This window comes from Scylla paramamosain, chromosome 6, assembly GCF_035594125.1.
Source record: "Scylla paramamosain isolate STU-SP2022 chromosome 6, ASM3559412v1, whole genome shotgun sequence".
Taxonomy (NCBI): domain Eukaryota; kingdom Metazoa; phylum Arthropoda; class Malacostraca; order Decapoda; family Portunidae; genus Scylla; species Scylla paramamosain.
In genome coordinates, this window is record NC_087156.1 from 1,016,141 (window position 1) to 1,032,500 (window position 16,360).

General features: G+C 45.6%; 2 protein-coding genes across 2 annotated transcripts in view; one reads left to right on the forward strand and one right to left on the reverse strand.

Moving 5' to 3' along the window:
* Positions 1 to 499: 499 nt before the first annotated feature.
* On the forward strand, positions 500 to 2,729 carry LOC135101082 (uncharacterized). Its single transcript, XM_064004656.1, has 3 exons — positions 500 to 537; positions 912 to 1,130; positions 1,779 to 2,729. The coding sequence occupies exons 2-3, from the start codon at positions 1,104 to 1,106 to the stop codon at positions 2,595 to 2,597; spliced, it is 846 nt and encodes a 281-aa protein (XP_063860726.1). The 5' UTR covers positions 500 to 537; positions 912 to 1,103; the 3' UTR covers positions 2,598 to 2,729.
* A 519-nt stretch (positions 2,730 to 3,248) lies between these two features.
* LOC135101185 (uncharacterized) overlaps positions 3,249 to 16,360 on the reverse strand; it is a 46,280-nt gene continuing 33,168 nt past the window's right edge. Inside the window, exons 2-12 of the mRNA XM_064004789.1 lie at positions 13,911 to 13,995; positions 12,402 to 12,979; positions 11,356 to 11,555; positions 10,242 to 10,481; positions 9,980 to 10,068; positions 7,127 to 7,212; positions 6,391 to 6,490; positions 5,748 to 5,922; positions 5,323 to 5,449; positions 4,670 to 4,800; positions 3,249 to 4,213 (exon numbers count right to left, since the gene is read on the reverse strand). Coding sequence (XP_063860859.1) covers positions 4,155 to 4,213; positions 4,670 to 4,800; positions 5,323 to 5,449; positions 5,748 to 5,922; positions 6,391 to 6,490; positions 7,127 to 7,212; positions 9,980 to 10,068; positions 10,242 to 10,481; positions 11,356 to 11,555; positions 12,402 to 12,979 — 1,785 coding nt within the window. The 5' untranslated portion in view covers positions 13,911 to 13,995 and the 3' untranslated portion in view covers positions 3,249 to 4,154. The remainder of the gene's footprint in view (positions 4,214 to 4,669; positions 4,801 to 5,322; positions 5,450 to 5,747; positions 5,923 to 6,390; positions 6,491 to 7,126; positions 7,213 to 9,979; positions 10,069 to 10,241; positions 10,482 to 11,355; positions 11,556 to 12,401; positions 12,980 to 13,910; positions 13,996 to 16,360) is intronic.

Sequence of the window (16,360 nt, forward strand, 5' to 3'; positions counted from 1 at the left end):
GAGAACATCGATGTCTTAGCTTGTTCTATAGATGTTTTGTTTTGTTTCTTCTGTGCCTTATGAGTCCAAGAAGAGGCCAGGAGGCTCCGCTCTCTTCCTCCGTTTAACTTTTATATAAAACACTAAATCTATCTATCTATCTATCTAACTATCTATCTACATTCAATGTAAATTTCTTCTTTCTTCATCTAGTACTTTCCTGGTTTGATTGTGAAACACTTATTTGTTCCATATTGTTATTTGCTTGTTCAGAGGTCTGTATTACGTCATCTCTCTCTCTCTCTCTCTCTCTCTCTCTCTCTCTCTCTCTCTCTCTCTCTCTCTCTTTGAAATAAGAAAACACGAAAAAGGAAGTCTTGGCGATTAAAACATGCGATAGTGTCCTAGTTCCGAGATGGCACCATTGTATTGAGAGGCAGTCTATGTGTAACTATGACCCAACATCCTGAGCTTAGAGATTAGAGAAGCAGCAGTGAGGTAAACAGGAACTAACTTCCTGTTTAAGCAAAGCGACTTAAGGTTGTGGATTGAATTGCGGTATAACAGCGACAGGCAGGAATATACAGATATTGGCACTGTGCTGGTGTTGTGTGGCCATAACAGCGTGTGGTGTAGAGGACATGTACTGGTATTATCGACTGGCACTGTGGTCTTGTGTGACCATAACAGCGTGTGGTGTAGAGGACATGTACTGGTATTATCGACTGGCACTGTGGTGTTGTGTGACCATAACAACGTGTGGTGTAGAGGACATGTACTGGTATTATCGAATGGCACTGTGGTGTTGTGTGGCCATAACAGCGTGTGGTGTAGACAGTAGAGGGTATATACTGGTGTTTTTTAGGCAGTGAGGACAACACTGGGAACGTTGCAGTGGAGTGTATTAATGTAACTTTTCTGCTTCTCTGCAGGTGCACGCTGGGTGGGTGGTGCGAAAGAACATCCGCAAGAATACAGGGGAAGCTGCAAGAAGCCATCAGGCCTACATGTGACAATCCCTGTCCATAAATTTATCTAATCCTCTTTCAAAGCTCCCTAATGACTCACCACTAACAATCTGATTACTGAGCCTATTCCATTAAGCTGGAAACTCGGGAATAAACATGGTGAAGAATAATTTTCTTTCTTATGTAAGTACCTATAAATCCATCCTTACTTGGTACTCGGGGTGCTGGCTGTTCCCGTCCCAAACTAGTGTCACGTTCACAGTCGACAGGCACATGAACACCTCTCTCACTCGCTCATGATGTCATCCTTTGCCTTAATTCCAATATTGTAAGTTGCTGTATATGACTGCGTGTTTTCTTTTAACTTAATGGGTTTCGATTTGATGATGGAACAATGACGCTGCATATCTTCCTTACACTTGGCGACGCGTAAAGGTCGTGTGGCGCTCAGTGTACTTGACACGTGAATTTCCTAGGCCGCACTCTGCTGGCCCAGGTCAGGCCAGGTCACTCCGGAGTTAAGGTGGCAAATGCGCAGACGGGTTAAGCCAACAACACGAGTACCAAGTTTAGAGAGAGAGAGAGAGAGAGAGAGAGAGAGAGAGAGAGAGAGAGAGAGAGAGAGAGAGAGAGAGAGAGAGAGAGAGAGAGAGAGATCTTATCTGGTGTATATTATTTTCTGAGTTGTTGGGTGAGAGGAGCCTCCCACTATGCTATCATACAGTATATCTTTCTACATTTAGTTGTGTAATGTTATGAAACAGTCTAGGAAAGAACTAAAGGTCAGTTGATGTTTGCTATCCTCTGCAATTCTTTGTATCTTCCCAACAGGGGGTGATCGTTGGTGTGGGCCTCGGGGTAGCACTAGTGGTTCTGGCAGTGTTGTACTGCTGCTGGACGCGCTGCTGCAATGAGGGAGCATCTAACCCTGGCCGCCCAGGCATCGTCACCGGCCTGCGCCGCGCCTCCCTCTACCTGTCCAACACCGCCCCGCTGGACATGAGCGTGTCCGAGCTGTTCTTCAACTTGGCCAGGGGACCCATGGACCAGCCACACCACCACCCGATGACAGGCCACACCCGTGTCCAGCGCCCCCTCCTTGCACCACCCGGGCGTCATCTATGCCCCCCTTCATACCTTCCTCCTCCCCTGCCATCCTTACCTGCACAGCGCCATCAGCAAATCCGCCGCCACTTGGTCAGTTGCCAGACGACAGCCACGCCCAGGCCCAGGAGACCAGCCCACGGCACTCGCCAATACGCAACACTAGATGAGAGACGCAAGATGGAGACCAGCTCACTGTCTGTGTCCCAGATGGGGACTGGCCGCCACAACCAACGGAGAATGGTTCATGCAGGTCGAGAGAGATCTGAGAGCAAAGTCCAGAGCAACCGTGCACAAACTGAGCCTTGTCCACTCCACCACAGGGAACGCCAACCTCGCCGCAGTCCACGCCTCCTTCCTGGCTCTCCTCTCCCTGAGCCGCCTGCCCAGTCCCCCGAGCTGATCGTTTCCCACTTCAACTCTACGGCATCCTTGCCACGCCTGCTACAGCGCCCATCCCCTTCACCCACGCCCAGCTGGACATACAGCAAGTCGTTAGAACAGCCCAGCGGTTCAAGTACTTGTGACGCTCCAAGATTTGTTTGAAGGCGTCTGGACGGGAAAGGTCAGTACTGACTGTAGCCTTCACCGCAACCACCACCATTATCACCACTACCCGCCACTCATCTCCTCTCGCCTTGATGAACACTAAGAATATTTTGCTTTCCTTGATTTAGTCGCGGTCAGGAGCCACGTTGCTCACGTCTACTGTGTTTCCATGATTCCCTTCATCACGAGACCTCTGATAGGCTGAAAGTCTCCAAGCAAAACCTGACTACTGGCAAATCATAAGCTTACCACAGACTGTCTATGATTGTATGATTGGATTGAACAACATTGAATTAATTGTTCATTTACAAGCACAGAACATTGAGGACAATTTTGTTAACTGCTTATGCAAAAAATGTTAGGTACCATGATAAATGAACATTCCTCTTCCTTTTCTTTATCCTCTCCTTCCTGAGTGAGTGGCTGCGGTGCGCGTGGAGTGACCTGACATGGATTCCAATCCCGCCTACTCCCGAGTCCCTGCTTCAGTAATATATGATGGTAATTTGTCACTGTTTCAAAACACAAGTGACACATCTCCCCCCCTCCCTCCCTCTCTCTCTCTCTCTCTCTCTCTCTCTCTCTCTCTGCACCGCCTCCATATTATAACAATATTAGATTCATGAGAATACAAATAAAACACAGCTGTTTCTTAAAAGTACAGAGTTTTATATAAAAATATGCTATATATACATGACGCTGGTATAATACAGTGAAGTATGCACATTGCGCCGCCTCGGGACCCGCCCGCTGCGGCTTATCAACAAAACAACACAAACAACATGACTTATGATGTCACTCACACAAACCCAACGACAAGCACGCTCGGGAGACGTGAACCTGAGACTCAGTTATGATGCGTGGCTGGAGTCGGGCAGCATTGGCGGAACTAGACGGTTTGTTTATTGAAAGGTACATTAATGGGGGCACAAGAAAAAACGCCCATAATGCCGTTCTCGAGGGAAAGAAGTGAAAAATCTAAGAGAAAAGGCTAGTTTAGACAAAAGTCAATATAGTTTCGAACACCAGAGAGAAAAAATCAGATTAGTTTCTGAGGAGTCTGGATAATGGAAGGAAGGAAGGAATGAAGGAATGAAGAAGGCCCCGCCAGGACTGCAGCCGTCACCGTCACCATCACATGAAAAGCGTCACAAAGAAATAGTAAAAAATAAAATTCCCATGTGGTGTCTTTCGGAAGTGTTATTACTGGGAGTTATAGAGCCGTGCGTAACAGTGTAATTAATGCTTTACAAGTCAGTAGGTATATAACAATCCAATCAGTATGAAGGAAGGGAGGTTCAAGTAATGTTAGGTGTCAATCTGCAGTGTGGTCAACTCTTAGTACTGAGCATCAAGCGCCCATGCCTGTAACAATGACGGTAGGATTAGGAATTATCACAGAATTAGGAAGATGACACTTGGAGTAAGGGTGGTTGGAGTGCAGGCCGCCCCCTCACTCCTCTAGGCACCGCCCGCTGGTCCTGGCTGCATGGCCTCGCCCGGCGGCCGCCACTCGCTGCTACAGGCCGAGGCTGTCAGGGAACTGCAGGTCTTCTAGGTGCTCGCCGCCCAAGAGATCCAGTCAGACGTGTAAGACACCTTGTGGTAGATCCCTGAGTGTGGGGAGGAAGGGAAGAGGACGTGTGAGTGTCTTGTTGAGTTATGCATACTCAACAAAGCATCAATAAACTCGTTCTAACAGACTCTCTCACACTCGCTTGTTTGTTCTGAGTGCAGGAGAGCTTTTAATTATCATTCATTCCTATTTTCCTTGCAAAAATATTCAGCACCGCATTTGCATCTCTCAACAGAACGTCATCAAAGTCACTCATCCTAGCAGACTGAGAACACAAGAGCGAAAGGACAAGGCGTCAATTTCTCGAATTTCCTTCGCTGTCCTTTCCACTCCCTCTAACAGACTCATTCACTTTAACAGACTCACTCCTTCTGGCAGACTGATAAGACAAGAGTGGCAGAAGAATAGCGTTATTCTCTCGACTTTGCTTAATCCTCATAGTTTCTCTCCCTCTGTCCCTTCCACTCTCTCTAACAGCCTCACTCACACTCACCTGGCTGTTTGTTCTGGGCGCAGGAGTAGCCCGCAGACACGATGCCCGCCAGGTACCACCGCCCGCCCTCCTGGATCATGAGAGGCCCGCCGGAGTCCCCCTGGCAGGAGTCCTTGCCGCCGTCATTATACCTGAGGCAGCAGAGATTCGGTTTTACTTCTCGCCATGGCCAAGGGGTCGTGTGTGTGTGTGTGTGTGTGTGTGTGTGTGTGTGTGTGTGTGTGTGTGTGTGTGTGTGTGTTGTAGTGGACGTAATGGTGGTGGTGTGATGGCAGTCGTATTATTATTATTATTAGTAGTAGTAGTAGTAGTAGTAGTCGTAATAGTAGTAGTAGTAGTAGTAGTAGTAGTAGTAGTAGTAGTAGTAGTAGTAGTAAACCTTTCATACCTTAATTGAGTCACTTTACAGTAGAAAAAAAAAAAAAAAAAAAAAAAAAAGTAGTAGTAGTAGCTGTAGTAGCAGTAGTAGTAGTAGTAGTAGTAGTAAACCTTTCATACCTTAATTGAGTCACTTTACAGCAAATGAGACAGACAGATAGATAGATAGATAGATAGATAGATAGATAAGTAGAGAGAGAGAGAGAGAGAGAGAGAGAGAGAGAGAGAGAGAGAGAGAGAGAGAGAGAGAGAGAGAGAGAGAGAGAGAGACTTACCCAGCACACATCATTTCGTCATAGATGATAACATTGATGCCCTTCTGTCTGTGCCAGTCCTCACACAGCCGAGAGTCCAGGATGGGAACGTCCACCACCTGCAGCGTCTTGGGTCGCAGCCGAGAACCTGCAGGAGAAAACAGGGTGACTTAGAAAATGATGTTGTGACGGGCGGACAAGAGTTATAACAATGTATGCAGAGAAAAGGAAAAAGAAAAAATGCATTATTCGTCTCTGGTGGAAGTTACTGGTGTTTTCGAGAGATGATTCTAGTGTTAGCTTAACAAGGAATCTCCATCGTCAGTAGGAGAAAACATGAAAACTCAACAAATAATCTCTGCAGCGTCTCAAAATAATAATTCTAGGAGTACAAATCGTTTAAGAAAAGCGTTTAAGAATACGAATTATAGTACCACCACTCGTACCTGACTGCAAGGCACCCCATCCTGCCGCCCACCCGTAGCTGCCCAGCCAGTCCTTGCCCTTCTCCGGGAGGCAGATGGGCTGCACGTGGGGCTGATAGTGCACGGGTTTGTCTAATGTGATCACCGCCACGTCAAAGCGATCTGCCTGCGGCGTGAACTTGAAATTCGGGTGAACCTGCAACGAGTTATAGAAGATGTAACAAAGGTGACATCAGCAAAATCCTCAGGGTCAGCCATCAGGATAGGACAAGAAGATTAAGAGGGGATCTGATAGAGGTCTTGAAGTGGGATAAAGGACAGAACGAGGGTGGCATCAGCAAAATTCTCAAGGTCAGCCATCAGGATAGAACAATAAATAATGGGTTCAAGCTTGATAAAGTTAGATGAGTGAAATAGTCTCAGTAATCAGGCTGTTAGTGCGGGGGTCATTAAGGAGCTTTAAAAGATTAGACGAACTTATGGATGAAGATGATAGGTGGAGACAGGCAAGTATATTTCACAGCCCACAATAATACCTGCTCCACACTCCACACTCCACCCAACACCCACTAGCTCCCCCTTCATTATGTTGTGACAGGAGGATGAGGAGCGAGAGGGGGTGAGGGAGGCGGGCTGAGACTGAAGTATGTTCTCGTATCCTCACCTTGATGTCCGTGGCGCCGAATATGACAGGGTGGAGAGGCTCCCGCTCTGAGTTAAGCACGTAGTCCCCGAGAGTGACGCGAACCTGTCCGGGGCGTGCTCTGTGTGGTGAGAGAGAGAGAGAGAGAGAGAGAGAGAGAGAGAGAGAGAGAGAGAGAGAGAGAGAGAGAGATGGGGGGATACAATTACTATAGTTGTACACTAACTTGCAAACCCCCCACAAAAAAAAAAAAAGAAATATTGTATCTTACTTCCTTATTCAGCTAATGCAATGAATGAAGGAACATAAATAAATGAAAAAAAAATAAAGGAGAGAAAAAGAAAAACAGCAGCAGATTTACTGGCCCTCACAAACCCCACAAGAACCTGTAGCCTATCAGCAATGAATTCTTTACCTGCCCAACAGCAATGTGAAATGAGTAAGTGGAATGAATCAGGGAACTGTGGAGTGACTTGGGGAGGGGGGTGGAATAGACTACCAAGTTGTGGAATAAGTATTGCAGCTTCCATTATAATACTGTGTTCTTTCCTTGTGCTGTAATGTTTTATGCTGTAATTTCTTATGGTGTAACGTCTATGCTGTTATGTCCCTTGTTGTAAAAGTCTTAATGCTGTAATGTCTCATGTAATGCCCAAGGAATGAGTCAGTGAGGTTTGGAATGAGTCTCGGATCCTACCTGATGTTTTATGTTCTTTCCTCATGCTGCAGTTAATGTCTTAACCTCTAATGAGCTTACCTCGCGACGCAGTGGCCGGCGGTCACCACGTGGTACTGGTTGATGAGCGAGCCCCCGCAGCGGCTCGACCCGATCTGGATGTAAGCCTACGGGGCACGGGAGGTCAGGGGGTAGGGGGAGGGGGAAGGGAAGTGCAAAAAAAAACAAATTGAGGAAAACATGGCGGTGTGATGTGCAGTGAAGCGAGTTTTGTAGGTACATAAGTAGACGATAGTGTTTAACCCTTCAACTGCTGCGGCTTATCTAAATAGTCTGGTGTAAGAGTAAAGTGTAGTTTTCAAGGGCACCAGCTCGGTAAAGTGTTAGTAAGAGGAATGTCAAGCTAATTCGAATGTTTTAGCTTATTAAATGACTGATGTAAGTTCATAATGTATTTTTGAAAGGCATCGGTAAAGATAAGAAGATGAGGCAAGATGAATGACTGACTAATTCAAACTTTTCAGTGCCTCTCTTGGATCTTATTTAAATATTCTGGAGCAAGTTTATAGGTGTCAGTAAGAGGAATGACTGACAGACTCAACTAATTCAAACTTTTTTCAATTTTTTTTATTGCGTCTCCTTAAGTTTATTGAAATACTCTGAAGCAAGTTTATAATTTTTCAAAGGCACTATTAAAGATGACAGTAAGACACATTTTTAGTGACTGTAGTTGCATTTATCCATCGGTAAAGTCGTTGTACAGTTACTCAAATATCGCGTGTCATTGCCAGTAGCAGGTGAAGGGTTAATAAAGTCCCCCTTGAAAATACTTCCCCCTTACATTTTCTCTCATTAAAATTTACAGTTTTGAATTAGAATTGACTCGTAACACAGTGCAGCATGACAAACAAACAGATCACATGACACATTGGCTTCGTATCTTTAGTCACATTATACTAGTAGCAAGCTGATATGGAAGTCAAATTATTACTACTACTATTATTATTATTATTATTATTATTATTATTATTATTATTATTATTATTATTATTATTATTATTATTATTATTGTAAGCAGCATTAGTCTGTCAACACATAAAAGCAAAAAAAAAAAAAAAGTTGTAAAATCCTAACTTCACTTAAGGCAAACTCAAATACACGTCATATTAACTAAAAAAAGGAAAAAAAAAGGTAAACAAATGCAATAAAACAGAAAACTAAAAAAAAAAAAAGTTTGATATTCCCCTTTCCCTCTAAAAATCAAATCAAATCAAATAAAATCAATCAATCAATGGAAATGACACATCAAAATCAACAGTTCTTTCGTCTGAGAACATGCAGGTCACTACGTAGTTACAAGGCAGTCAAGGTCAAGTACAGTGGGTAGGTAAGAGCGTAAGTTTGTATCCCTGTCCCTGGCTAGCGGGTCCTCGGTTTGGTGCACGTCGGCGGCAGGTCCAGTCTGTCTGCTGCCTCAGTCCTGACCTGCTGGTGGTGGTCTAGAGGGCGAGTCTCAGCGGTCAGACGTGAGTGAGTGAGAGGTGGTGGATGGGTGGTGGGGGGGTGGTAAGGAAGGGGTAAGGGAGGGGAGGAAATGTGCTCTCTCTCTCTCTCTCTCTCTCTCTCTCTCTCTCTCTCTCTCTCTCTCTCTCTCTCTCTCTCTCTCTCTCTCTCTCTCTCTCTCTTTCATGCACTTGTTGTATGTCTTTCAAATAAATGAAGCGAACATAATAAAACTTGTTGTCTATGTAAAGAAGAAAAAAAAAAGACGATCGTAACAAGTTATACACATTGATAATAATAAAAAAAAAGAATTTGCTAATAAATCCCTTAGTCTAGGCTGATATATGCACATAAATTCTAGATTATATAGTACAGAAGAGATTTCCATTTCTCTCTATCCCTTGATGTCTTTTTTTCTTTCTTTCTTTCTTTTTTTTTTAATGAAAGGTCCGTATTTTTAAACGCTTTGCTCTCTCATCAGGACTGTTTTTCAATGGCCACAGAGATGACTACCCGTGTTTGTATGCATGTTTCCCGCTTCACTGGTGCAGAATCCTTATCAAACTCTCGGTAGACTCATGGAAATACCATTGAAAACCCTCAATAACTTTCATAAGAGCATAAGAAACTAGGAAAAGCCACAAGAAGCCACCAAGCCTTCACGTGGCAGTGTCTGTATGAAACATGCCCTCCATTTCTACCTGTTAAAAAGTAAGGATAAGACGCCCAAGCATTTAAGAATACGGACCCTTTTAAAGACAGGGCAAGAATGTTAGCTTATGACAAGGGGGAACTATGTAACAAGTCCCAACACGTCACAGTAGGTTAAGTTTCATGTTTACAAATAATCAGTTGCGTTTCCAAAGCAAATGAGGTTTAGCTTGAAGGAAAGAGAAAACACAGGAGTAAGCAGTGATAAAGTGGAGTGAATGAGCGAGATGTGGAGTGAGTGATAGAGGAATGCAATGAGAGTGGAGGCGTTGAATGAGACAAAGTAGTGGTGGAATGAATTAGAGAGAAGTGGAATGACCCAACATAAAAAAAAAAAAAAAAATGAGTATCATTGATGACAGTGGAGTGTTGGATGATGAAGTGTGGAATGAGCCAGAGACGAATGCAGTGAGTCTGGAGGTGCTGAATGAATCGTAGGTGGATGTGTAATGAATCACGGAGGACTGGAAAGACCATGGAATGAGTGAATGAGGTGTGGAATGAGCTAAAGAAGAACAAAATAAGTTTGGCGGTGTTGAATGAGCGAGAGGAGGTGTGGAATGAATCGAAGAGGAATGGAATGAATCATAAAATAGTGAAGGGAATCTAGGCGCATGGATTAAGAGAAGGTGATGGCGTGGAATGAGATGAAGTGAGGATTAGTGTGGCAGTGTGAGGCAAAGCAACGAGAGGAATGGCACAGGTCACGTCGGCGCTTACCTGCCAGGGGAAGGAGCCGAAGCCCGCCTCTGTGCCGCCCACGATCCTGCGCTGGGCGGTGAGGCGGCTGCTGACACTGAGACCGCAGCCTGGCATGGGGAAAGACACAGTGGAAGGTGCAGGCAGAAATAGCAAGTCGAGGTAGACATGATAAATTATGCTTATATAATACATCTGTGTCTATATACGTATCATTACTGTCTGTGTTGTTGTTGCTGTTATTGTTATTGTTTTTTTTTCTCTCTATCTTTCTCTCTCTCACCTTGGTCGTTCCTGATGGGACCGTAGTCGACGGGGATGAGGCCAATGCTGTCGTCTCGGTAGGTCTGGTGGCCCCGCTGCCCGCGCTGGTTGGGTCTGGAGCAGCAGGCGAACAGAAACCCGCCGCACCCGCCGTCGATGAGGCCGCCGCCCATCCAGCACATAAGGAAAAACTCGCAGGTGCCGGTGTAGCACAGCGTGGGGTCACCGAAGATGAGGCGCCTCGTGGCCACTGAGATGCCTGTCGCGGAAGAAACATTCGTGATAGGCAGAGGCGAAGTTGTCCCCTAAATCACCGCTTAGTGTAATTACGAGTGTTATAGGTCAGACACTGTGTTCCTAAATGTTTCACTGTCCGTATTTATTGCAATAGATCTATATCTTTCCTGCAGTATGGAGTCCAGATCTGCACAGTGTAATCCAGGTGAGATTTGACCAGATCTGTATCCTTCCTGCACCATGGGGGCCAAAACTGCGCAACATAGTCTAGATGAGATCTGTCCAGTGCCAAATTTAACATTAATATTATTTCAGGACTTTTACTCTTAAAATTTCTAGGGGTGAATTGTAATACACGATTATTTATTTATTTATTTATTTATTTATTTTTTGGCTTCTGTGCAGAGCTAACTACAACTAAATCTTTTTTTTTATTTTATTCTGTGATCTTACCAGAGCCTCGCTTTTGTATTGCGTACTGCTGTGTGGATTTCCTCTGCCTACACCAAGTGCTTCACATTTACTGATACTATACTGCATTTGCCACATGTCTGTCCATTCGTTCGTGTTACTGAAGTGTATCTGCAGGGCCACTGCATCAAAATTCGACGTGATTAACCGACCTTTCTTCGCGACGTCCGCAAATTTACATACTTGTCTGACCTAAATTACCCTTAGTTGAAGTCTTTGGAGTTTTCAAGGGTATTTTCATGATATTAGTGATAAATTAATAAAGACTGTGTGGTGTCAATGGAAAAAAAAAAAAAAAAAAACGCCCATAAGAACCCAACTGATAATCTTTGTAGCCTTTGAAAATAATCGTGAAGAAAGAACAATGGGATTAAGAACACGGGACACGGTGCGTCGTAAGAAAGCTTAGTGAACGTGTCGCTTACTAGAAGACACCGGCGTGGCGAGGGGAGGCGTGGTGCGGGTGTTGCGGCCCAGCGGCAACGCTTGGGGTCGGTCTTCAGGTCCGCCGGGGCCCTGCAGATCACCACCGAGCCTCATGTTGGCCTCCACCTCCGCCAGTCCCGTGCCCGCCAGGCCCAGCCGCTCCGCGATCTGCGTGGCCTGTAGGGCGTCCAGGCTGAACCTGCAGCGGGGGAACAGTGGAGTGAGTGGGCGAGGTGAAGAATGAGTCAGAGATGAAAGAAATGAGTGTGGAGGTGTTGACTGAACGAGAAGAGTTGTGAAATGAATCAGGAAGGAGTGGAATGACCCATTATAAAAAAAAAAGAGGAGGCATTCATTACAGTGGAGTGAGTGAGCGAGGTGAGGAATGAGCGAGAGTGGATTGTAATGAATCTGAAGGTGTTGACTGAGCCTCTCTTGCTGTGGTTTCATGAAGGTGTTGACTGAGCCTCTCTTGCTGTGGTTCCATGGAGGGAAAAATATTCTTGAGTTAAGTGTAACGGGTGAAAATATTTGTGGAGAAAAAATGAACCTGGAGGAGATTACAATATACCCAACTATACACTGCCTTCCCTGCCACGGCCTCACTTAGGAGACAAACACTTCCAACGGGGAGAACACTTTGAAAGAGTAGCGAAGGGTTAGAACTGGTGGCAAGTTTTGTTTGCTTCTTATTTTCCTTTCCTTATCAAGTGGCCTTTTTACTTTCCTATTCCCACTTGAAAGAAACACAAAAGATGAGTTTAAATTGGTGGCGTATGGCAGGGCGTGCTTCTCTGTGCGCTACACGTGTTCCTGCCCACTGAGAGGTCTGCCAGTGGGGCGAACAAAGGCCATTGTTGTAAGGTGGCGGCTCACTAATCTTACGTGTGGTGTTGGTGGGTGTTTTCCTGGACGCCTCTAACCCACTGTCCTGTTTATTGTTGTCTCAGTGTGTGATATGTTGCTCTCTCTCTCTCTCTCTCTCTCTCTCTCTCTCTCTCTCTCTCTCTCTCTCTCTCTCTCTCTCTCTCTCTCTCTCTCTCACCTGGTCAGGATGCTGTTGTACTCTTGCGGTGAGATGGTTGCCATGTCGTCGCCGGCGGTGAGGCTGGAGTGGGTCTCGTTGAGCATCGCAATGAGGGTCTCCACGGAGGGCGTCGGGAGGGAGGCGTCCGTGAGGATGAGGGAGTCTGAGGATGAGGGAGAGCCAGCCCGGGAGAGAGAGGCGGGGACGAAGCCTATATCGTCACTCCTGGGGAGCGCCACGCGTGCATCCCTGACGTCTGATCCCGTGGGCGTGACGTCACGGTGCAGGACTTGCGTGGACGTGACGCCTCGACCACGGGCGGCGGGCGTTGGCGGCGGCGGCGAGAGTGCGGTGGACGGCGGCGGCGGTGACAGAGATGTTGGAGGAGAAAACACAGACTCAAGCTCCTGCAGGTGATCAGGCCCGGCGTGGCGGCGGTCCCATGTGGAGCGATGGTGGTGGTTCTGCACCGCGCCCTGCTGGTCTTCACTAGGCGGGGGCTGGGGGGCGTGAGCAAGTGCGGCCCAAGGTGCCAGCAGCAGCAGCAGCAGGGCCAGGAGTGAGGCCTCACCCATGGCGGCCCCGGTCCCGCGCATCTGAAACAGGGACATAGTGCCGTCATTGTGTGTATGTGTGTGTGTGTGTGTGTGTGTGAGTTAGCGTTGGTGCTTGACGATCCCCGCGCATGTGAGTGTGTGTGAGAATTCGTGCGTGTGTGAATAAAATTATTCATGAAATTACCCTAGATTCGTGTGAAATCTGCAATTTCGTTTTTTCTCTGTTCCAGGAAGAGTAGCACGCACAATGATTATAATCTGACACATATTAAAAAAATCAGTCAGGTAGAGAATGCGATGAGTAATGACTGATGAGTAGATATGATTATGTTAAGAAAAGGATCAGTAAACTGGTAGAATAGTTAATTAGTATTTCCAAGAGATAAATAGATCCTGGGGACACTCACCATGTTAAGAGAGTGTCGCTGGCGGCTGCATTGACCTGCGGGAGGGGGAGAGAGAGCACGCTGTACTGTCACGCGGCATTACAAAGCCACGTGAGGACTTGGCAAGGGAAAGTGAGGCAAGAGACAACCGTGCCAGTACTCTCACGGCATCCTGGTTCGTGGCAAAGTTAAAATGAAACACTGCTTTTATGAAAACAAGTACGGTTGGTATCACTAATGGACAAGTCGATATTGTTCAAAATTATGTCATAAATGTGTGACCCAAAAGATTCTTTGTATAATTCCGTTCCCTCACCGTTTCACTGACTTACAGCATAATTACGGAGAAGCAAAGTGGACAGGGAGAGCACAGGTCAGTGTAGCAGAGTGGAAGGAGGGAGGAAATGCCTTGCGCAGCCCACAGGAAAGACACGAAAGACTGAAGGCGAGACTGGATAGAAGGGACGGAGGATCGGAAAACAAAAAAAAAACAAGAAAAAAAAATGTATTGAGGGATAAAGGGATGGTCAGTGTGTGTTTGTGTGTGTGTGTGTGTGTGTGTGTGTGTGTGTGTGTGTACTTACGGGTGGGAGTGGTGGGTGAAGGCTGCGGGCTGTGGGCAGAGGATAACACACGAGGCAAGGCTGGCGGCACAGGCTGGCTGGGATGCTGCAATGGACACGTTACTATTAATATCATTGTTGTTATCCTCCTTTTCCTCCTCCTCCTCCTCCTCCTCCTCCTCCTTCTCCTCTTTCTCCCTCTCCTCCTTCTCTTTCTCCTCCTCCTCCTCCTCCTCCTCCTCCTCATCCTCCTCCGCCTCCTCCTCCTCCTTGCGATTTTATTCTTTAGTTACCCATGAATTAAAGAAATGCATAACAAAGAAAATGGCCAACATAAATTCATTCTTCTAAATCTAAAATGAATAATAGACCACTAGTGCCAAATAAACACAAAAATGACGAATGAACTTAAAACAAAAAAAACTCTCTTGGTTTATATTATTTTTACGTCTCCAATTATAAGAAGAAAGATTTGTAGTCACATAAATGATACCCCGTAAGGCCGGCCACACACGTGCAGTTAAAACCGTCAGTTTGGACTGTTCAGTTATAACTGACAGTTTTAACTGTCAACTGACAAGTCCACAGACGTACAGTTGAATCGTTCAGTTTAACCATGGATTCCGAGGAGGACGATCTAGCAGCGCTCGGGGTATTACTAGTAATGGCACAAGAAAAATAGGAAAAAAAAACACTAAGAAGCGCAAACAGTGGTGCAAGAAGTGGTTGCTGAGGCGAAATAAATCTTCTGATGTTCAATTACTGAGAGAAATAAGTGATGAAGCAAAAGATTTTCAAAATTACCTACGAATGAGTGAAAATGTGTACCAAAAAATTGCTTTCCCTGGTATCTCCTTTAACACATAATTTGGCATATGCTGCAATCTTTCTTAGTTCGATCTTGATAATCTTCAGATTTAATCTTCCACAGACAAGGTTCATCTTTATAAATTTCTATAAAGTCTGCAATGGTTTGATTCTCCTTTCTAGACATAATTACTGTTTTGGATCACTGAAAGAAAAGAAACACTATGAGATCTGAAAGTCAAACAAATAAGTTAAGACAGAATGGACAGAAAGCAACATGTGAGGGAAACACTTTACTTTTGGTAACGTTTCGTACAGAGTACTTCTGAGGAAGTACTCTGTACGAAACGTTACCAAAAGTAAAGTGTTTCCCTCACATGGTGTTTCCGTCCAATCTGAAAGTCAACTGAGGACTGCGCAGTTAAGCCCCCACACACGCTCAGTTCTCAGTCAAACAGCCACAGTTGACAGTTAAAACTTTTAACTTTTCTATTTCCTTCAGTCGAACTGCGCAGTTCTGTTGAACTGAGACTGATGGTCCCACACACGTCAGTTAAAACTGTCAGTTATAACTGAACAGTCCAAACTGACAGGTTTTAACTGCACGTGTGTGGCCGGCCTAAGACTGACAGAAGAGCAATTTGTCAGCCATAGTGCCAGCAGATTAAGTGAGTGTCTGACAACAAGTCTAGGCCAAAGCTTGTGTTACAAGGCACCCTTCCTTTCCACCGTCTCTATTAGAAGGCCTGAGTGCACGAAAATACTGTAGAAAAGTGAACTGCATGAGAGAAAATGAGAAGTGGCCGGGGTATTGATGTTACGTGTGTTGTGTAATGACCACCGGGAGAACAACCTTGCCGAGAACGTCACTACTTGGCTGGCTGAAGGGTAATTATCTCTTGTTATTGGACCTTGTTATGAGTGAGGCAGGCCGGCCAGTGTCAAAAAATAGGTTTGAAGAAATATGCCTGCACTAGTACTGCTCCCAAGATCAGAGAGAGAGAGAGAGAGAGAGAGAGAGAGAGAGAGAGAGAGAGAGAGAGAGAGAGAGAGAGAGAGAGAGAGAGAGAGAGAGAGCCTCGTTTAGCTAAGTATTCTGTATTGTGCAAGTTTATAACGTATCAGGCAGGCCGGCCGAGGGAAAACTGCCTATAAAGGAAAAAAATGTGATCCGGTTTCTAAGAAAATGATAGGAGAGAGAGAGAGAGAGAGAGAGAGAGAGAGAGAGAGAGAGAGAGAGAGAGAGAGAGAGAGAGAGAGAGAGAGAGAGAGAGAGAGAGAGAGAGAATCCTCATCTTGCTAATGGTTGTTATGGTGGTGGGTTAGGGGGAGCCGGTCGTTGCATGGTCATGATTGCGTCTGTCACAGGGGACGCTATATCAGAGCTGTGTGTGCATTTGATAGTAGGTGCCCAAGGGGGAAACAAAGGATTACAAAGGGATAGAAGCTTCAACACACCACCTCCCTCCTGTCCTTGTTATCACTGCTACTAGGCGTCATTTATTAGCGTTAGAGAAAGGGACAGCATAGTGGAAGTGTTCTGTAGGCTACGGAGAACAATATTTTGCTTTGTATGCTTATGACAAATTCCCTACAGCTTTGTTTTCTTCCTCATCTCCTCATTATTTTTGCTCTCCGCCCCTCCCCGACGCCCCGCCCAACCA

What these genes read in the sequence shown, in the direction of transcription:
- LOC135101082 (XM_064004656.1), top strand. Translation starts at nt 1,104, where the DNA reads ATGGTGAAGAATAATTTTCTTTCTTAT. An exon ending in AGAATAATTTTCTTTCTTAT is followed by an intron (nt 1,131 to 1,778) that starts GTAAGTACCTAT and finishes TCTTCCCAACAG; the next exon opens with GGGGTGATCGTTGGTGTGGG.